Consider the following 22,518-nt stretch of genomic DNA (forward strand, 5'->3'; position numbering starts at 1 on the left):
AGCACTGCACTGTAGTTTCTAGAGGTCTCTAGACTGGTTAGTTGTTACATAGCAGCTCTCACTTTGTTTCAGTTCTGTCAGTATGTAAGAAATGGAGGGCAGATGTACTGGAGGGGAGGGACATTGGCTCCCGGGTGAGTCACTGGAGTATGGAGTTTTTCCTCAGTCTTGTTTTTCTGTGCTTCCTTAGGCTCTTCTTTTCATTCCCTTTCAGGTTTAAAGCCCCCCTCCAAATTCACTGCAGTCATCCATGCTGTGACCCCCCTGGTCTCTCAGTCCCAGCCAGTGTTAAAGCTTCTTGTGGCTGCAGCCAAGTCCCAGTACTGTGCCCAGGTGAGTACGCTTGTCCTCTGCAGCTTGATAGGCCAGAGCCTTGTTTCGTACCTGCCCCACACTTGCCTTTCCAGGACCCTTCAGGCAATGTGCCCAGTTACTCTAGTGACTGGCCAGGCCTTGGTACTCTGTTTCCATCACGTTGGACTCTCAAAAAGTAAACCCTGGCACAAGTACAGATTCCAGAATGACCTTTGCTTTGATGTAAAGTGTACCCTCCCACACACACACAAATTCTCTAAAGAATGTGTAAGCCACATTACTTCTTTTTTTCTTGTTGTGTATGGATGTGTGTGCATGTTTGGGGTTGGGGGAGCTATATATGAATCAAATCATAGTGAAATGTTCATTTTTTAACTCATTGGCCTTTATTGGAAATCATAAAATCACGTGCAGATGTGTGTTTAAACCAGAGATGAACCTAGGATGTTGTTCCTTAGGTACGGTCTACCTATTTTTTGAGACAGGGTCTCCCACTGGTCAGGAGCTCATTGATTAGGCCAGGCCACCTGGCCAGCAAGCTTCTAGGATCTGCCTGTGTCCGCTGCCCCACCCAGCACTAGGATTACAAGAACACACTACCATACTGGTTTTTCACATGGTTGGCGGGGATCGATCTTATGTACTTGTATGGCAAGCACTTTACTGACGAGCCACCTCCCTAGCCCTTATTTCATTTATCAACATCAAAATGATAAAAGTCATACCAAAAAAGGCCATGGGCAGGACCCAGAACACTGCATTCCAAGAACGGAAACAGACTTGCTGGTGTCAGGAGGTGTCAGCTCTTCGTTCACAGCAGCCAGGAGAGAACAGAAGATGACATCCACGGTAACAGTGTTTCCCAAATCAGTATCGCTCCCGCAGTCTTAACACTGCTTAGTTTTTTAAACTTGTGATTGGTATAGATAAGATGGCTTACAAAGGAGAAAAGAATCACATCATAGTGAAGTGTTCATTTTTGAACTCACTGCCTTTATTGGAAATTATAAAGTCACATAAAACCAGCAACTGTTGAGAGGAATCCAAAGCAGGAGCTCATCGTGCCTCTCTCTCAGATTCTTTCATGTCGCCCGCATTGCCTGGTGTAGAGCAAGTTCATAGCAGATGTTTAGATGTTGAGTATACGTTTTTATTTAACTTGATCCCAGTTGCTATTGCACACATCACCATAAGATATCAGAAGTTAGTAAACACTTGATTAAGTTCCGGCAAACTTCAAGCTACTGTGTGTGTGTGTGTGTGTGTGTGTGTGTGTGTGTGTGTGTGTGTATGTTTGCATGTATATCAGGGTTCACACATGTGTGCAGGTACATATGCACACATGTACATATATATACGGAGGCCGGAGGATGACATTGGGTGTCTTCCTCAATTGTTCTCCTTCGTGTATGTTAAGGCAGAGTCTCTTCAACCCAGAGCTTACTGATTCAGCTAGTCTAACAAGCAAGCTTGCCACAAGGATCCTCGGCCTGCTAGGGACTAGGGTTGTAGGTGAATATTCATACCCACCTGGCATTTACATGGGTCCTGGGCATTGAACACTTGCATGGCAAGCTCTTTCTCCCCTGAGCCATCTCCTCAGCCCTTGAGATTACTTCTTTCTCCTTCAGCTTTCTCCTAGTCCCGGGGAATAACTTTTGTAGATTTCTTCTGTCCCGTCCCTGGTTGTTGAAGATTACAGTTCTGAAGTTTGTATGGGCGTGGACTCACTTTGAAATTTACTTTTACCAGCTCATTTCTACAAGTCGAGCCATTTAGAAGGGAGCCTATGGAAGTACCCGAGCCGGGTGTCTAACGATCCCTGTCCCTTTCAGATCATCGTTCTGTGGAATTGTGACAAGCCCCTACCAGCCAAACACCGCTGGCCCGCCACTGCTGTGCCTGTCATTGTCATTGAAGGAGAAAGTAAGGTAGGCCTCGGAGGGGGCTAGTGTGAGGCCACCATGGAAGCTTACGTCTCCACAGATCACCGTGGGTGTTGGTTCCGGAAGTCTCCCCCTCCCCTTAGGAGCCTTCGGGTCTGGGTTACGTGTCTGACACTGTACCTGTCTCCAAATGTCTTCAGCTCTGACAGCCGTGGGCTTTGGAGTCAGTAAAACCTGGGCTTCAATGCAGACTCTGAGGTAGCTTCTGAGCCTTAAGTTCTCGGAGGCTTTTTTTCTCACTCACAAAATGAGAATCACACTGCATACCACCTAGGGTTTCTGTGAGGACTAAATGAATTCAAGGCAGTGGAATGAATTCAGCAGTGTTTCCATAAATGACAAGGACACAATAAGGCTGCTGCTGCTGCTGCCTCTGCTGCTGCATGTACAAAGTTTGTTTAACTTGCTAACACTAATGCGTTGGGTCTTTCAGAAAAGTGGTTCTTCCTTACCCTTATCTTGAAAAGGATGTTTCTCTTTATTTTGTCTTGATGCCTCCATCCAAAGACCTTCCCCAGCTTGGCCTCCCTGGCCCATTACTTTCCTTACCCAGTCCACCCTGCTTAGAACTCCATACCCTTCTGATCATCCTGTGGCCTTGCAGAGACTGTGTTTGTCAATACCTTAAATTGGCATCTGAAGCCATGTGTCCAGCCTTTGACAGCCTTTCGACATTTTCTCTCTCCCTATTCTCGTCTGTGGCCACTGGCTATAATGATCTGGATGGTTATTTGGCACAGGTCTTGATCAGCTGTCTCAGCTTTCCAGCCCTCTCAACACCCCTGCTTATCTTCCAAACCCCTTCATTCTGCTGCCTTCTTGAAATCTCACCCACTGTTAACAGCCAGAGCTGGATTCCCACCAGGTGTCAAAGGGCGTTTTCTTCCCCAGATGTGAAGAAACCAATCACTACTAAGTAAAATTCAGGTTGGAGCAGCAGTGCCCTCTAAGAGACTTCTTTTGCCAATCCCAAAGGGACGATCTTACACTAGGTAGCCCACCCCAAGTCAGAATAGCAAAATATCAATTTGTTGGGGCAAATCATTTGAAACCATCTTTGGACCCTCCAAAAGTGGCGATTCCATGTGGTTCAACATAAAGCATTGAGAACTGCAATGACCCCATGGAGAACAGATCAAGAATGCATTACAGTACATACTCGTTTCTCACCTAGACTGCCCACTGTGTGTTTGCTGTCTAATAGATGTAAACACACAGGAGAATATGACCATCCTACTTAGAACATCCAAAGGTCTGGGGTCAATCAACATGGGTATTGGACCTGGTTGATTAGCATTTGATAAGAAAAGGTGACCGTGACAACTATTACAAGCCTCTGGGTGTCAGTCTTTCTTTTATGAACACATGTCATCGTATGCATGACTTCACAGAAGGGACTGACACAAAAAAGTCACCTTCCTGCAACATCTTATGTCCACTTTCCCCAGAGAATAGTGTGTTAGAGGGATGGCTGTGTTCCAGTCTGAACACCTGGAGCCCTGCCCTGTGTTCAAATGTACACCCGCAACTTTGAGCTTTGGAATTCTTTGGCGTTTTGCCTCTGAGAATGACCATACCTCCTGTATTTCTTTGGGCTGTGTGTGTCAGGCTGTGTAGACAGGGTCTCATGTACCTGACTGGGCCTTCCCAGTGTCTTCAGATTGCACTACATTTTCACACTCTGGTTCACTAATTGTATACCTTTCCTCCAGTGAGAAGGAATTTCCAATAAAGTTGTGATGAAGGCGTGTGCCTTTCTTGGGATAGTACCATGAAGAGATGCCAACACTTCCCCATCCATTTCTGTCACTGTGCTCCTGGCAATTTGTTCAGTTTTCACCTCTACTTTGGCCACTGATTCCAGTGGGCTGTGTGGTTCATGTGCCTTATCTTGACTCTCAGTGCCGTGGCTGGTACATTCTGTAGAAGTGTTTGCATTTCAGCCTTGCTCCAGGCTCTGTGGCTTAAAACATAGGTCTACCTAGAGGATTCACTGAAATACTGTGTATCAAGTCCTTAACCAAGTGCCTATTTTATATACACAAATATTTCAACAAATGTCCGCTATCATTCTGAGACACATTGCCATGTTGTGATTTGTGTTACAGGCTCTAGAGTCTGACTTATTTTTTTATATGACCATAGAGGAGTGTCTCAATCTCTATGCCTTAATACATCCTCCAGTAAGTAGAAATAATCATAATACCAAGTTTATGAGAGCTAAAAGAATCAAATGATACCCTGTGTGCTAGGAATTGTAAGCACATACATCATAGAATCCCCCAAAATTTTGTGTAGTATGTACATAATTATTTTTATAGAATTCTTTTCTCTGTACTAGATGATAAACTTCACGAATCTTAGTCATTTTATTGTCATGTTTATAAGTTCTAAAAGAATTGGCTCCTCACATAGCTATCTAGTTCTATGAACAAACAGGACAAACCCAGTTCATGCAGTACTGACCCTGAGGGTATATTCCTTCCCCTTGTTTTAGTTCAGTCAAGAGGGTAACTGAGTCAATGACTTGAAAGCCCCTGATTTCTTACCTAGACACTAATGGGCTCATAAACATGTATTTTCCAGAAAAGGAAGGAAGGAAGGAAGAAAAGAGGGAGGGAGGGAGGGGGAGAGGGGAGGGGAGGGAAGGGGAGGGACGGAGGGCCAGAGGGACAAAGGGATGGACCGAAGGAAGGAAGATAGCCCTGTAAAGCCAGTGATTGAGCCCATGGGCAGAGCAGCTCTGGCTCTCTCTTCTCCATCCCACACTCTCCCTATCTAGCCAGGACTTCAGAACTGGCATGTGCTGCATTGGCTGCGAAGTTCCGTTGTGAATTTATAGGGCTTGTCTTTGCAGTTTTCCCCTGTAGGCTGAACACGGGAAAGGTCAGGGCATTGCTAAGCTGCCAGCTAATGGTTTCTGCGTTACTCAGTGGACATGTAAACAGCAGCAGGAGAATTGCTTCAGGCAGAGATTTCTGAGCTCTGTGTATATGGGGTTGCTGATCGCTTTGTGTTTTATTTTATTTTGAAAGACTGAGAAAGATTTCTTGTTTTTTTTTTTTTTTAAAAAAAAAGAAACTCTGACCCAGTTGACAGATGTGGGGAGTAGTCTCCGCAGCCACAGACCCTGCAGCTCCATTGCTTCAACTCTCAGATGGGCTAGCCTGGTGCTTCCCACTCCTAAGGCTGGGAGACCCCTCTGTCGCTCACCGGCATGCATCTTGGATTTGAGATGAGTAGTCAAGCCCAGCTTCTCCATGTGAGCCAAGCATGGGATTCTCTGTGGCTGTTGGACCTCCAGGAGCCAGGACCTTTTGTCACCTTGGTCTCCAGTGAGGCTTTGCTACCCATCCATTGTGCCTTCAGAGTACAATCAAGTGTGTTGTGCCTCTCCAGTCTCTATGTGTGAATTTGGAACCTAGCTTTCAAAGGAACCTGGGGATGTGCTTGTCACATTTATCCCTACATGCACCTTTAGGTTCTTCCCAAACCTGAGGCTGTATTCCACCATCTGGGAACAAATCCAAGGTCCAACTTAGGCAAAGTTTACGACCTTTGACCTTTCTGTTTTCCCACTTGAGGGGGGCTTGTTACAAAGATGCAACAAGACATGAAGGGAGGGCCCGGAACATTCCCCGACGTGTACTAATAAATTATTATTAGTCACCATGTGGTCCGATCCTCACAAGAGGAAGCCATGCCTATGACAGATGAGCTTCCGTACTTCAGTTGTCCTCCCTGCCTTCTTACCCCCATGTCCACAGATGTAGAATCACCAAAAATGTATTCATGTTCCACCCTTACAACTTCTGTAACTGTGCACCACACATGCTCATTTTTAAAGACTTAAATCAATTTATTTCTCATTCCTAATGCCTTCCACTGGCATAGTAGCAATATGTGTGTACATGCATTCTCTCTGACTTGTGCTAAAATAGATATGAAGTCAATACTGTCAATGTTTGCACATCTACAGTGGTCTGACCTCCCAGAGATGTGTACCAGGATGGAATCGTGTCTTGTCCTCTGCTCTTTGCTGCTCTTGGGATACTGGTTATCTTTGGGGGCTCCCTTGTATTTGCTGAACCCCTGTCTATACTGCCCCATTTCTGTCTCTGCCTGGCAAATACCTTCCCAGTCAATCCTGCTTAAATCATTTCTCCCGTGAAGCCTTCACCTGCTCTTCAAGGCAGCTGTCTGTGCTGCCCTCCTGTCTGGCGCTTTTCATTCTGAGTGAAAGCCAGTCATCAAGCCTTCCATTTCTACAGACTGTGGGTTCCTAAGGGCAGGCCATGAATCACACTTGTTTTGGTCCCTGCTGTGATTGGTGTGGTACCTATAGGTATTCAATAATTGCTGCCCAGATTAATCTTTGCTGGTGGGAGATGGAAGACTTGCACTGTGGCAGATGGCGTGGTAGTGGAGCAGTCTTCAGGATGACATGGCTGGCGGAATATTCTTGACAGTAAGACTCGAACGGGTACTTCTCCTTGTTCCTAATCTCTCGCCCCACCTCCCTTACTTCCCAGGTTATGAGCAGCCGGTTTCTGCCCTATGACAACATCATCACAGACGCTGTGCTCAGCCTTGATGAGGACACTGTGCTTTCAACGACTGAGGTAAGAGTGATGTCTCAGGGGTGGGAAGGGTCTCTCCAGGTAGGGACCCTGTCAATCTTGAGGGGCCAGCGCTGCTCTTGCCCATGCCTTGGTGGAAGTTGAAAACATTTTCCAAAACTTCCTGAAGAATTGGTTTTAATTAACCTGATTCCTGTTAGCACCTTGCCACCACCTGGCACCCTGATGCGGGCACCTTCTCCTTTGTTTCCTCTTCTAATTAGGTCCTATTTGCATGGCTGTTCTTCTTCCCTCCTGTCTTCCATTTCCTTTTGTTGTTAAGCAGCGTATCTGTGGGCAAGTGTAGAACACAGGGATGGGAGACTTACTTAGCATTGTCGTGAAACTGTGGTCCACAGCCAACTAACTGTCCCACCCTTTCCCAGTTACAGTGATTTCTGTGCCCAGTATGCAGTCTCTGTTAAGGCACACTTCTGGGGTCTAAAGGTCATTCTTCCGTCTTATCTAGCGTGCTCCCCGGTCCCACCATACACACACACACACACACACACACACACACACACACACACACACACACACGGGGGTGGGTGGGAGGGAGGGAGGGAGAAGCAAGAAGCAAGCAGTTTCATTTGGAGGTTGAGATGGAGACCTCATCTATTTTGAATGTTCATATATTTGTGCCAAAAAAAAAAATATAAGATTGCACCAAGAAGGTATATGGGAAAAGAGAAAGAAGAGAGAAGAATGTAGAAAACTCCATGACTAGAATGAGTATTGACCTCTGAAGCTTTAAGCCATAGATGAGATAAAAGCCAGCTATATGAAAATGTAGAATATCAGGATCACATTATTAATGGTAGCTACTTAAAGTCACAGAGACTTAGCTGATTAGCCTTTCTTTTCATTTTTTTTTAAAACTTATAATCATTTTCCCTTATTTTAGAAATTGGCACTTACCAGCGTGCAGTCTCTTGGACCCCAGTCTGGTTCTAGTAGGCACACTTACTATTGATAATAGGCTAGCTACCTCAGTGTCTTCCTTGAGATTCAAGCTGTTTCCAGTTGTTCCAGATGTAGTTGAACAGATATTGCTTTCAAAGCCACCTAACTAACCCCAGGACGAAATGTTCTGGGCCTCACTTGTTCCCGACATTTCTAAGTAGTCTGAGTTCTAGAAATACTGGCTCAATGAGTGGATGCTGGGGATGAGCATTGTGCCCGTTACAGGGGGAACACACAGCCCCTGTGTCCCATGTCTTTTGGCAAGAGGATGGGCTGTTAGACTAAAGATATGATGAACAGCCAAGGGGTGGTAATGAAGTTAGAGCTTTGAGACACTCCAGCATGCATTTTCTTTCTGCAGCTTGCTGCAAAAGGAGGCTGACATCCCAAGCGCACATTCATTCAACAAGTATTTGCTGAGAGATTTCTTTGTTCTGGTCTCTATGCCAGGTAGTTGGGTTATGCTATCCCGGCTTGTATTTATCGAAGTCCTGGCAGCAAACAGAATTCAAGTCAAATGACTCAGATGAAAGTACTTTCAATTACTTCAGGAGGTGTGGGTGGGATGGATGGACCTCACAAAGGACAGTAAAGCGTCTGGTAAGAGCCAAAAGCTTTCCTACTTCGTTCCTGGAAGAACAAGAAAAGGGTAGGAATGCCCAGCCTCTGAGAGGTGGAGCCATGCAGTGAAGGCCCTCGTCCCAGAGCTGTGTTCGTGGGGCTCTGGCTATTGTCACATCTTGTGGCTATTGTCACATCTTCCCAAGAGACCTTGCCTTCTCTTTCTTCCTCTTTTGTTTTGTTTGTTTTTTGTAATTTTGCTGGTGACTACCATTGGTTTGACCTAGCCATACTCTAGCCAGCAAAGACAAGCAGGTTGTACCATTCCTGGGTGTGCTAGTTGGCAATGTTGTTGCTATGACAACGTACTGGGGCCATACAACTTGAAGGAAGATTTATTTGGCTCAGAGTTTCAGAGCTTCCACTCCATCATGGCAGGGACGATGTGGCCGATCAGAGACCATGTGGCAGCCATGGAGCTGGGAGGGCCAGAGGCTGTCTGAACTAGCTGGCTTCCCCTCCTCCCTTTACTTCCACACCTGAATCCCACTTTGTCAGATCTCACACTCCACATTCACAGCAAGCCTTCGACTTCCTAGTTAATCCTTTCTGAGAACAGTCTCATAGACACATCTAGCAATGTGCTCGACCAATTTCCTGGGCACCTTTGAGTCCAATCAAGTTGATAATCAAGGTTAGCCATCACACTAGTATTCCATCATCCCAGGGCAAGAAGAACTAGCAGTGCCTTTCAGAGGGCAAACTGAGGACAAGTAGCACATCCCCATGGTGGAATGAGTAGTTGAGACATCCACAGCACATACCTAGGACATCTTCCTATGACCTGGAGTATGATTCATGTTGCATCTTCCCCTGGACACGAGGCAACTGGTCTCACTCCAGGTGTGGTTTTTCCATGACCCAGGCTGAAATAACTTTCCACCACTGCAATGCATCATTGTGCTGGGGAATTTCCTTTCAAAGGATAGCAGTTCCAGCCACTCAGTGCATGCTGGGAGGAACATGTGTTGTATGTGAAGTAATTAGAAGTCAACGTGGGCTGAAAATATATGTAAATTTAAGAGGTTGGCAGTCTGGTTTGCTTTTGCCTGCTGATCAGTGAAGTGGTTGTATTGCCTAAAATGGTTGTGGGCAGAGTTTCCCTATTCTCTTTTTTTAGGTGAACAGATGTTGATTCCATTGGATTCACTTAGACACACACACATACACACACACACACACACACACACACACACACACACACACACACACACACTCACTCACCCTGCTCAAGTGTTCTTAGTTTGTATAAATGTCTCACTGAAGCATTAAGGGTAGATTTCTAAACTACATCCTTTAAAGGGCATTAGATATAGTTGGTTTATGGTTATTTACATTTATATGAGTTGCTGCAAAACCTCAAAAGAAAACAGATGTTGATTTTTTAAGAGAAGGGGTCTTGTGTTGACCTTTGCCTTCTTTGATGTGTTAATGATCTGAATGAAAGCAACGTTATCAGAAGAATCACAGTTTTATCTGAATTTACTTTCGAGTTCCTTTGAAATGACTTGAAACAGCCCTGAGATAGTAAGAAATTCATGCAACAAAAACACCCCATTGGGTTCTATGCGAGTTGCCAACCCATGTGTCTCTTTATCAAAGAATAATGGGAAGCCCCAAAGAGTGCTGACAGTCAGGCAGATTCTTTGACTGCATAATGCTCTATCCCATCAGTTGGCACCGTTAGTTCTGAGCACTGAGGATGGTGTAGGTTATCATGACCTGATCTCAGGTTTCTGACAAGTGCTTCCTATTCCCTGATGTCTTAACTTTCACAATAAGGTTTTGTTATGCATGTCCATGCTAAGTCTCTGTCTATCTATCTGTCTGTCTACCTATCTGTCTATCTATCTATCTATCTATCTATCTATCTATCTATCTATCTATCTACCTATCTATCTATCATCTACTTATCTATCTGTCTATCTATCTATCTATCTATCTATCTATCTATCTATCTATCTATCATCTATTTGGTTTTTCCAGACAAGGTTTCTCTGTATAGTGCTGGCTGTCCTGAAACTATTCTGTGTTGACCAGCCTGGCCTCACAATCAATGAGATCCACTTGCCTCTGCCTCCCAAGTGCTGGGATCAAAGTTGTGTGCCACCACCACCAAGCCAGTAAGGATTTTTTTTTTTTATGAGGAATTAGTTTATGTGGTCATAGGGGCTGCAAAGTCTACACTTATTGTGTGCAAGCCGGGAACTCAGGAAAGCTAGTATTGTGGCCCCAGTAAGAAAATGATGGTCTGAGAACCAGAATAGCCAATGGTTAAGTCACAGCCAAAAGACCATAGAAGTCCCTGTGCAGAGGCAAGGGGACAAAAGACTGCAGGGTAGGTAAGATGGTTAAGTAAGTCAGAGCTCTTGCCATGCAAGCCTAATGACCTGTGCTTAATACCTAGAACCCACCTTAAAAAGCCATATGTGGCGGTACACATCTGTAATACCAGCACCTACAGCAAGATAGGAAGCAGACACAGGAGAGCCAACGTGAAGTTTGCAGACTAGCTAGCCTGGAGTTCACAGTGTGGCAGAAACAAGAGAGACCCAGCCTCAGAGAGGTAGCGGGAAAACCAGCTCCTGAAAATTGTTCTCTGACCTCCACACATGTGCTGTGACATATACACCCACCACCACACACACATTAAAGTTTAAAAATGGTTAAGAAAAGACACGGGCACATTCTTCCTCCATAGTTGCTGTCTGTTCAGGAGCTCAGTGGATTGAACAATGGCCACCCACAGAAGAGGGCACTCAAATGGTAGTCTCATGTTGAAATGTCCTCACTGGCCCACACAGACCTGATCTTCCTATGCCTTCCTAACTTTTTTTTGGGGGGGTCACATTGGCACACATGTTATCCATTGTTCTTTATGTTAGAAAACCTCTGACTACATAGGAATTATGCAGTCTTTGGCATAGATCAGAATGTCAGGCATCAAACTGAAGTTTCATGTAAACTTGAATGTATGGCTGTTTACAATGAGAGTGACTTCTCATTAAGGCTGACTGATGAATTTGGAGATAAAAATTTTATTTTAAAAACTTCCTCAGGCAAGTAAAATGGCTCAGTGGGTAAGGTGCCTCACAACCTCAGTTAAACCTCACATGACGGAAGGAGAGAACTGACTGTGAAGGGTTTCTTCTGACCTCCACATGTGCACACTGTGTCCCATGTGCCCTCACCGCACCCAATCAAATAAAACGCACTGGGGCACGTGTGTATCTCCCCACTCGACTCAAATAAATAAGTGTAATAAATAAAATAAAATTAATGTTCTGGACCAGTGTTTCCAAAAAGATGTGTTATGTAGAATATTCATTTTAACAATTACCTTTTTGCTTTAATGTTTCCTTGAAAATAACACAGTCACTAATCAACCCTAGGATTTCCCTGACATTTTTACCTAAGATGAGACTAATTTAAAAAGAAGAAAATAGAGTAATCAGTTTAAGAGAAATGTTACCTACCTAGTTGAATGGGTGGTATGAGAATCAGGGGGAAAAAAAGCTTGGGAAATAGTGATCTAGGCTTATTCACTCCATTTTAAAACTTATTTTACTAAAGTGAATACTAATTCATATATTATAAAGTGAACCAGTTTAAACTTTGAAATTTAGTGGTTTAGTTCATTTACAGTATGTACAGTTATTGTCACTTAAGACTTTTTCCAGTATTTTTATTTTTTAATATTATATAATTATATATAAAAATATTATACAATAATATTTTTATTAACCACAAAGGAATCTTTGTACATGTTTTAAGTTGTGCTTCCCCATCTTGGACAAGCACTGTCTTCTGTGTCGATGATTTGCCCCATCCAGGACATCTCATATTTGGGGAAATGTATCCTGCATGGCCCTTCTAGCCTGATTTCTCTTACATAGTGCAATGTAATTGAGTTCCAGCCACATTGTATTAGTGTTGCCAGGACCTCACTCTGGCTGCTTCTCTGCTCCCCGGTCCTTCATCTCCAAGGAAAGAATTAGATGAGACACAGAGTATAGTGTAAAGAGAAGCAGAGATTATTATAGAATAGCATAAGACGTTCTCAAGGCTGGGAGTGGAAAAGGCCCAGGGGCGCCATTGTAGAGGAAAACATTCTCACAGTGAGAGTGGACAGTAGCAAGAGGGACCCTTGTACTGACCTACATGTGTTCATAGGTCATATCCTACTTAGGGTTTCTAAAAGTGACAACTGCCTAGAGGATGTTTTCTTGTCCAGGTGATTAACAGATCCATTTGAATTTGTTCTTAAAGAATGGGTAGTGGTACGTCCATGTTCTTTTCCAGAAAGCCTCTGAGTAGACAGACACCTGCTGATCCCTGGAGCACAGAATGTCCAGTCTTTCCCCAGGGCCAGAGATAGGACTCAGATCCCATTCTTTTGACTAGTAATCTAAGTCCCTAAGCTTCAAATCTTGTTTTTTCAAACTGTTGCATGTGAAGGAGGGGCCCATCCCAGTAGCCTTGAAACCTGCTAATATCTAACCAGGGACCTCAAGAACCTAACCTGGGTAGTCTTTTCAGTAACTGGGTGACCCTTATATTATATAGTCACCTTCATTAGTTCATAAAAATTCCATTGTTTTCGTCCTTTGGCTGTTCTGAGTATTTAGTGGGTCTTTTTGACCATCTTGGACTACAGGACTAGGACTTACCATTAGCATTCAGTCCTTCAGCCATTACCACAGTAAAGGACTTGAAATAGTTGTAGATTTCCATTTGCACTGCTTGCCAAGAAGAGATTAGTGTAGACAAATTATCTGGTCCTTTATATGTCTTAGTTTTCCCTTTTATGAAGAATATATAAGTATCTACCTCACAGGGTTCTTGTAAAAACAATCGGAGTTACAGCACATAAGGCCTTATAAACCTTCCTATCAGAAGCGTTATATGATCACAAATGTATCATTTACTTTTACTTTTCTGTTGTTTTATTTTTATTCCCGATTCGCCAGAGGACCTTAAGGGAGCCTGCAGATTTAAAAAGAGATAACTTAGTAGCTCTATGTGTTTAGCTTAGACTGGGTTCTGAAGTCCCAGCTTTGGTTTCCTATAAACAGTGGGGAGGCACTCTCCTGCCTTTTCAAGGATCTTGTGGGGTTTTTGTTTTAACTTGGCCTTGTCCCCACTTTTTCTCGGTGACTTCACGGTGGCTGTCCTTCTGGTGTCACTAACATCCTGTATCTTCAGGCCTGACAAACCTGGTGTGTGTTCTTTGTGATGTCTTCTCCGTGTCCCTGTTAAAAGTTGTATTCTTCACAGAAACTTTTCCCGGAAGAAGATGCTTTCATTTTAGGCTCTTGGGCTTTGATATGTGCTAGTTACGGTGCGTGCCGTGCTGTGTTGCAGTCCCTGGATGCACACAGGGAATCTGTTCTCATTTACAAAGCAGATGCTGCCGTGCTTCCTGTGAATCAGTGGCCACGTGTGCCTTTGGCGTTGGGGAGAGGGAAGCAACTGCTTTTTGTTTTTTTAACTTGAACAAACTGGGATTTCTAAAGGACAAGTCTCTCTCTCTCTCTCTCTCTCTCTCTCTCTCTCTCTCTCTCTCTCTCTCTCTCTCTCTCTCCTCTGTACTAATCTTAAGTTTCTTCCATAGGAAACATTAAAAATGTGCATAATTACAGGACAAAATGTCAAGCAGTCAGTTTAATTTGCTGATGAATATGGAGAATTAATGTTTTGAAACAGTCGTGGGATTCCGCATTGTGAGTTAGCCGGGGGAGATAATGTTTTGTTGACATTTGTTCACAGTGTTGATTGCTTGTTTGGCTTGTACTTGGCCTTGCAGGTGGATTTTGCCTTCACCGTATGGCAGAGCTTCCCCGAGAGGATTGTGGGGTACCCTGCACGCAGCCATTTCTGGGATAACTCTAAGGAGCGGTGGGGATACACATCCAAATGGACAAACGACTACTCCATGGTGTTGACAGGCGCTGCTATCTACCACAAGTGAGGAGCTGGGTGATCTCATTGAAATGCGTTATACTCATTTCTGACAGAACTTAGGGCCAAATCTAGTTAATGACATTAATGAAAATTAGTCAGTATCCTTGCCTGATTTTTGTTGAGGTAGCAAATGTGTGCTATGAATCTTCTTGGCTTATTGCTTTTCTAGATGTTAAGGCAGAGTAGCATTTTCAGTTAAGCCAAGGGATAAAGGTACACTCAGAGCTAGGTTGGGTATCTGAATAATAAGGAGTGGATACTTAACATCCACGTCACTGTTCTAGGTTTTGGTTCACCATTGAGTGAAACAGAAAAGTTCCCTGACAGTATAGGACTCATATTCTGAGGAGCAGAGAAACGTAGATGCTATGGGGGAAATCAGGGACAGCAGCATGACACTGATGAAGAGTCAAGTAGCAGGAGTGACAGAGATGGGGCAGGTTGGAGAGTGGTCAGGATGGTCTACATTGTAGAGATGAGAAGCAGAGACAAGCAGAATCAAGAGAAGGTTAGCCAAGGCTGTTGTGGCATTGGGAATAGCAGAAATAAACATGGAGAAACATGGAAAGAGGCGTGTGATTGGTGGCCATGGGGCAGTCGAGGAGCAGGTCTGAGAGGTCTGAGAGCTCAGACAGAAGTTATTGTTCCCTCTAGTGAGTAGGTCAGTGCATAGCCTTGAACAGAGCAGACTTGAGGCTGTGTCCTCAGGATCCACTCTGGATGCTGTAATTAGAATAGGCAGTAAGTATGTGAAAGGAGGAGGAAGAACTTGGGGGAAGTAGTCAACCAAATGTAGATGAAGGGTGGTTTACCTGGGACCCGGGAGTGAACAATGCTATAAATAAGGACCACACTGTAGGGATATTTTGATGCTGATTCAACATTGTGACCTAATCAGAATTTAATGCCTACTCAATTTTCTAACTTGAAGTCCAAACGGCTAGAGTGTCATCAACAGAGGTAATAGTACAGATGAAATAACTGTTTTTAAATGGAAATCTTGCCCTGGGCATGTTAAGACACCTAAAAGGCTATGAAAAAAAAGTCATAGGCAGAGATATAAAATGGGCAGTCTTTAAATTTGGTCCTAAAAGCCAGTAGACAGGTTAAATTGCCAGATGAGTGAATGTAGATAGTTAGCATTTCCATATTCCTACTGGATCATTAATGAAAATATACCAGTCTTACCTTAGATTTCAAAATAGAGACTAGAGAGTCTTCTCATCTTGGGAATAAGTCTGGAAATGCCCAAATATACACATTTGGCTGAGTAAATCTTGATCCCAGGGCTTCCCCTTCTCCTGCTGCCTCCACAGGAATGAATCTGATTCACTCACGTGCTTTGTCTTATTTGTAAGTAAATCCCTTGGCCACCAGCTTCAGTCACTTTGCTCAGGGCAGTGATAAAATACCCAGCAGAAAGAAGCAACTGAGCCAAGCACGTGTGTGTTGGCTCAGCTTCTCAGACTGTGAGAACGCAGTCCATCACGACGGGGAAGTCACGGCAGCCGGCGTGGGAGGCATCTCTAGTTAGGAGGCAGAGAGAGATGGAAGCTGGTCCTCAACCCGCTTTCTTCCTTCTATTCAGTCTTGGTCCCCAGCCCATGGATGGTGCTGTCCACATTCAGGGTGCATCTTCCCTGCAGTGTCAACCTCTCAGGAAATATTCTTGTAGGCACGCCCTCAGAGGTGTGTTTCCATGGTGTTTCTACATCACATCAAACTGGCACTGAAGATCGTCATCTCCATTATCACAACAACCTCTTAGCTTTCAGTTTCTCTTTCCAACTGACCAAGCCTAATACTAAGTTGTGATGGGCAAGCAATCTCTGTGTCCCGGTGGATCTCTGTGCCTTGGTTCCTCATCTGTAAAATAAGGATAATAATATCATAACATCTGCCTCATAGATTTCTTTTGTGGGTTAGATGAGGCATTTCTTGTTAAATGCCTGCGAATATTATTGGGCCTCTAGTGGGTACCGTGGAAGGGATAGCTGTCATCATTAATGCATTCAGTAGCATCTTTAGGGATTCAGAGAATGACTGTGTTTAAAGTCTACCTGTCATCATGTGATACGGCCCCACTGAGAGACGTTCCTTTATCACTTGCAGATATTATCACTACCTGTACTCCCATTACCTGCCAGCCAGCCTAAAGAACATGGTAGACCAATTGGCCAATTGTGAGGACATTCTCATGAATTTCCTGGTGTCCGCTGTGACAAAATTGCCTCCAATCAAAGTGACCCAGAAGAAGCAGTATAAGGAGACAATGATGGGACAGGTAAGAATAAAGAACTTGCTTCCCCAGGCTGCCCGAATAAGTATTTCTCCACTTTATCTAGGAGTGTCATAAGGGAACACAAAAATAAGCCCTGTCTGAAGGCCCCGAAGGAAGGAATGATTGGCACTTGGATAATTAAGACTATAAAGCTCTTAGATAACCCATAATGTGACATGACAGTGACATGTTCTTAGAGTTTGTCTTATTCCCTTTGGGCGAGTATCACAACAACATGGATTTGAGGCTTAAGTTACAAACATTTCTTTCTCCTACTTTGAAAACCCTGGAGTTCCAAATCAAGGTGTCAGCAGTCATAATACCCATTGAGGAACCACTTCCAAATTTATAGATGGTCATCTGCTTGCCATGTCCCCGTGTGGTAGAAAGCTCTCTGGTGTCACTCTGTTCTTGAGGATTCTGCCTCCATGAAACCAGACTTCCCCAGATGCCCCACTTACTGATCATCATACTCAGGATCACACAGCAGTGTTTTCTGGGAAGACATGGCATTCGGTCCACAGCTGAGTTAAAGGTCTACAAAGGATTTATGTCAGTCTACTGTAGATTCTGCAGGAGCAAGCAACCCACTTAACGGTTTTCTGGCAGTTGTTCTTCAGTTGAGCAAATATCAGAGTGAAATACTAGAAGTCACATTGTCCATTTTCAGTTCTAGAACCAGAGTATATAAGCAAGCCATGGGCGAGTCACCATCTGAAGTTCTCTTGGCTCATTTTTAAAAGGAAATGGTGAAATCTTTTTCATGAAATTGATGCAAGTGTTAACATAAAGCCAAATGTCTTTTTGGGTCATAAACTTTCACGATAAAGATACCTTCATGGAAAAAATTCACCCAACTCCCCCATTTATAGGCAGGAAAGCTGGGTCTCAAAATTTTAACGTATTGCCACAAGTACCCCAGTAAGTTGGATACAGAAGTGAGCATGGAATCCTAGGCTCCATTGCCATTCTCCGGCACCCCAATTGCAAGTGTCAGGCCCATCTAAAAGTTGAAGTTCCCTTTTATTCTTTTCTGGCAGAGCCAATACTACATGTAAGAAATGAGGGCTGGGGATGTAGCTCAAGTGGGAGAGTGCCTGTTTAGTTCCATGCCCAGCACTGTATAAACTGGATATGGTCATACATGCTGAGAATCCCAGCACTTGGGAGGTGGGGACAAGATCAGAAGTCATTCCTAACTACATAGTGAGTGTGAGCTACAAAGCGAGACCCTGCCTCAAAATAAACAAGCAAGCAAACAAATAAATGAGAAGAGAAAGGAGGTGGGTGTACAGTGAGATGACTCAGCAGGTAAAGGTAATTCCCACCAAGGCTGAAGACCTGAGTTCCATCCCCAGACCTACATGGTAGGGAAAATACCAACTCCTACAGTGTATCTTCTGACCTTAATGTGCGTGCTTTGGCAAGCACATGCTCCAATGCTCCACCCACTGCCGCGCGCGCGCGCGCACACACACACACACAAATCAATAAATAAGTGTGATTTTTAAAAAGAAATGAAACAACATAAATACAGCTGTTAGTTTTACCCAGGTTTAATCATGGAGCACCAAGCATGATTAAAATCAACTCTTAACATAAATGTAGCTGGGCATAGTGACTACTGCCTATAAACCCCAGTGAGAGGCTGAGACAGAAGTTCTAGGCCATGAGGGTTCTAGGCCAGTGGCAGGTACACAGTACTCAAAGCCCAGGGCAGTATATCTTTAAAAAAAATAGGCAAAGCAAAACAGTGCCCCCACCAAAATCCAAAGAGGCCATGATCACGTCAGTTCGGTTGTTCGGGATTTGTAATGGGAGCCGGCTTTAAATCTGTTTTGCAAAGGGAACTTTAGCAACCTCTTATGGCAACCTTCTTGTCTGGCTTTCTTCCTAATTCAATACATGTAGCAAGAGAAAAGCAACATTAGCAGGATTTTCAGTTATACAGTGTCCTTCACTGTTTACTGAGCACACACAGCTTCAGACAGTATTGGAAGTGCTGGCTATGAAGAAACACCTGCTCTTTCTGAGCAAAGAAAGGTCTGCCCTCCTGTACCAATTGAAATAACAGGCAGGGGCATGTGCAAGAACTTTCCAATCATTATGACCAAAGCCAAGCTCTGTGTTTTGCCGACTGTGTGCCCAGATGTTTTGTCACAGGACATACGAGGTCACCACATTCTGTTCAAACTGCTAGGCGAAGTTTTCAGACTCTGCTGAGGTGGTGCACTTGTCCAAGGTGGACTGCTAGCAGCATGTCACATCTTAGGGGTTGGCTCTGTGGCCATTTCATACATTTGCCTAGTTGTACTATATGAGCATCTCCAGTAATCCACGTATCTTAGAGACAAATCTAAACTGAGTGTTAGATTCATCTCCATGTACCCAGGTGGTATAGTACATTTGAGCCCATCTTCCCATCACGCTCATTATGTTACTAAATGTTTGTGTCCATGGAACAATTGGGTATTATCTTTAAGGTTACACTTTTATTAGATTGGAAAGGTTTTTTGTTTGTTTGTTTATTTTTAGTATGTGTTGATTGGGTCGGATTGGGTCGGAATCCATCAAAAACGAGCTCAAGTTCTTGACGGTTTTTCCATTTGCATATGAGCACTTTGGCCTGGGCTTGGGACTGGCCCTTTGGCGTGAGTGGACCAATCACAAATATCCACAAGTTCCTATTAACCTTAGAGCAGTGGTTCTCAACCTTCCTAATGCTCTGACCCTCTAATACAGTTCCTCATGCTGTGCCGACCCCCATCCATAAAGTTATTTTGTTGCTGCTTCATTACTGTAATTTTGCCACTATTATGAATCATAATGTAAATATCTGTGTTTTCCAAGGATCTTAGATGGCCCCTGTGAAAGGGTCATTCGACACCCCCCAAGGGGGTTGTGACCCACATGTGGATAACCGCTGCCTTAGAGGCTGTCTCTTCTAATGGGAACACAGTCAGTTATCTTTAATTCTTTGCTTTTCTGTGACTGGTGAACGTGATTTCTCCCAGTACAGATGCTAGAAAAGCAGAGCCTTCCTTCTGCCTCTTTCCGGCCTTCAGCAAATAACTGTCACTTCCTTGAACCTGCTGGGACTTGGGGAGCTCCTCCACCTGGTTGCTGTGAGGCTCAAATGTGCTTCGTGAAAACACTTCACAAGTAGTGTTTTCTGATTCCACTGCTCAGAGCTAACTTGACATTTGTGTTTATCATGTGATTTTCAAGCATGTTGATACTTGTGGTTTTAAGTGACTCTAGTGATTCTTCCTCTAAAATGCACTTTTCATGGAAATATGTTTCCAACACACACACACGAATGTACTAAACAGTTTGCTTATTTATCTATGTTTATGGGTGTGTGTGTGTGTGTGTGTGTGTGTGTGTGTGTGTCCCATTATCCCATAATTGAACAACTCATCTTTTCTTTGTTCACAAAACATACTTGTTGGGGCTTTCTTTTAAGTCAGTACCAATCATTTATGTGGTCTAAATATATTTAACCAGCTTTAGGGACAGTATAACTAAAAAGAAGGTAGCCATTTTTTTTTTTTTTTACTTTGCTAACTTTTTTTTTTTCCTGAGTGAGCAATACCACTTGAGGCTGTCTGATGTTTAGAACAATAATCTTTAGGAATTTAGTGGCATTGAAAAGACAATTGTTAGGTTAAGGGCAGAATGTTAATATTTTAGTGTAGAGTCAGTCTTGTGGGCATAGACACTGTGTGTCTGTCACTGTGTCTGAGTCCCTCTCATGCTTCATGGAGTCATCTCAGTAGAGCAGTCTATAAGGGAATGTCAGTTCTTACGGGCTGAATAGCACTAGCCACGAGTCACATGGAAAGGCTTCGTTTTGTTCTTCAGTTATACATATGTATTTTTAACAAGCCATTCGATAGGAACTTAAATCGAGGTGGAAAGTTTGATGCTAAAAGAGTGAATCCATAGTGGGACTTCTGATAATGCATGTCTCCGCATCAACCATGTTTACAAATGGGATTTAGAGGGCTGGAGAGATGTCTCAGCAGTTAAGAGTGCTTGCTTCTCTTGCGGAGGACCGGAGGTCAGTTCCCAGCGTACATGTCAGATGACTTAGAACCTCCTGTCACTCCAGCTTCCAAGGGCACCCATACACATGCATGTGCATATACACATAGTCTCACATACATACATAAAAATAAATCTGTGTTTAAAGAAATTTCAATTTTAAGGATTTAGAAAACTGTCTCTGAAGGAATGAGTTCACTGTGAGTCATAGCGTTTGGTCCCAGATACAAAAAGGAATGTGCTAGTGAGTGACCGTAGTAGTTGAGAGTCCATTGGTAAAGGTCCCTCCCTCATTCATTCCTCTGAAGCTGAAGCCTTAGTCACTTCACTTCATTCTGGAGCTCAGAAAGGGTCACAGGATTGGGTATGTTTGGACACTGATGAAGTCGCCACATCTCAAGAACACTGCAGGCAAAGGTAAGTCAGTCAGTGTGCCTGACCTGCCTTCTGCCAGCTCTGTGGATGGATAGGCTCAGCAGCCAGGCCCCACACTCTGCTGCTGGCCGTTTCCGGGTCCAGCGGATGGTGCTTGCCCCACACTCTGCCTTCTCTCACTGGCTCCCTTGTTTGTCTCCTTCTCCGCAGACATCCCGAGCTTCCCGCTGGGCTGACCCTGACCACTTTGCCCAGCGCCAGAGCTGCATGAACACGTTTGCCAGCTGGTTTGGCTACATGCCGCTGATCCACTCTCAGATGAGGCTGGACCCGGTCCTCTTTAAAGACCAGGTCTCAATTCTGAGGAAGAAATACAGAGACATTGAACGGCTTTGAGGAAGCCCACTAAGTAGGGGAGGGGAAGAATATGGGACCGGAGTCCAGCTGCTCTCTCTTCCCAGTGCAGATCCGCTCGTCGATGGAGCCAGACTGTGCCAAGTATCAAAAACAAAAACAAAAACAAAAACAAAAAAAACTTAGCTGAACACAATGACAACAAGTTACAAAGGCCAATGAGAACTCAGCTGGAATCCTGGCTCCTGGGACTGCACCAGACGGCTCCATTCACCTCACTGGCTTCTGTGTCCCACGACTAGGTTGTGTACAGTTTAATTATGGAACATTAAATAATTATTTTTGAAATGATTGCTATGCAGGTTTAAACTTTTTTAATGATCAAAACTATTAAAAACCAGAGTTCTTTCTTTAATCAAAATTGTGTTGGGTGTGAATATTTCCAAGCTGCTGCTCCCTTCGCTACAGACACCATGGCCATGGGTCACCCAGCATTTCCTGCGGTGACAGACACAGATCACATGGGAAGCACAAATCGGTTATTTGATGTAGTGTCAACAAAGAACTGCGCATACACTAAGACAGGTTCATATTCGAATTTTACCAGTGCAGATTGTTTTCCAGTTTAGGTGTTCAGATCCCCTCGGTCTCTAAAATGTTGCTGCATGAGAGAAAGTATTGACTCCAGGTAGGCAGTTCTAACTAAACACTTTATGTCTGCGATACTATAAGTATGATAATCTTTTTACATGGGAGTGGGGTGGGGGGATTAGTACCAAGCAAACTCTAGTAGATTTAAGGAATGTTGCACAAGGCACCAACAGCCCACCAGCATGTGTGTTATGGAAATAGTGATCCCACAGCTGAAACCCAATCTTTCCAGTGGTTGGTCTGTATGCTCAACCACTGACCCATCTAGCTATGATCTGGGAAAACCCTATGCTTTAGAGGCCAAGGAAAAAACGAGTTCAGATTATTTATAAGTCAAGCAATTTAATGTTTGTAAAAAAAAATTCAAGTTGCAGAGCTCTGT

The 22,518-nt window shown here is 43.9% G+C and overlaps 1 protein-coding gene across 1 annotated transcript in view; it reads left to right on the plus strand.

The window, feature by feature from the left end:
* Ext1 (exostosin glycosyltransferase 1) overlaps nucleotides 1-21,836 on the plus strand; it is a 285,350-nt gene extending 263,514 nt beyond the window's left edge. The window contains exons 6-11 of the mRNA XM_059246872.1: nucleotides 215-333; nucleotides 2,151-2,246; nucleotides 6,794-6,883; nucleotides 14,271-14,431; nucleotides 16,541-16,712; nucleotides 21,342-21,836. Coding sequence (XP_059102855.1) covers nucleotides 215-333; nucleotides 2,151-2,246; nucleotides 6,794-6,883; nucleotides 14,271-14,431; nucleotides 16,541-16,712; nucleotides 21,342-21,527 — 824 coding nt within the window. The 3' untranslated portion in view covers nucleotides 21,528-21,836. The remainder of the gene's footprint in view (nucleotides 1-214; nucleotides 334-2,150; nucleotides 2,247-6,793; nucleotides 6,884-14,270; nucleotides 14,432-16,540; nucleotides 16,713-21,341) is intronic.
* The last annotated feature ends 682 nt before the right edge of the window (nucleotides 21,837-22,518 follow it).

This window comes from Peromyscus eremicus, chromosome 20 (assembly GCF_949786415.1).
Source record: "Peromyscus eremicus chromosome 20, PerEre_H2_v1, whole genome shotgun sequence".
NCBI classification, from domain to species: Eukaryota; Metazoa; Chordata; class Mammalia; order Rodentia; family Cricetidae; genus Peromyscus; species Peromyscus eremicus.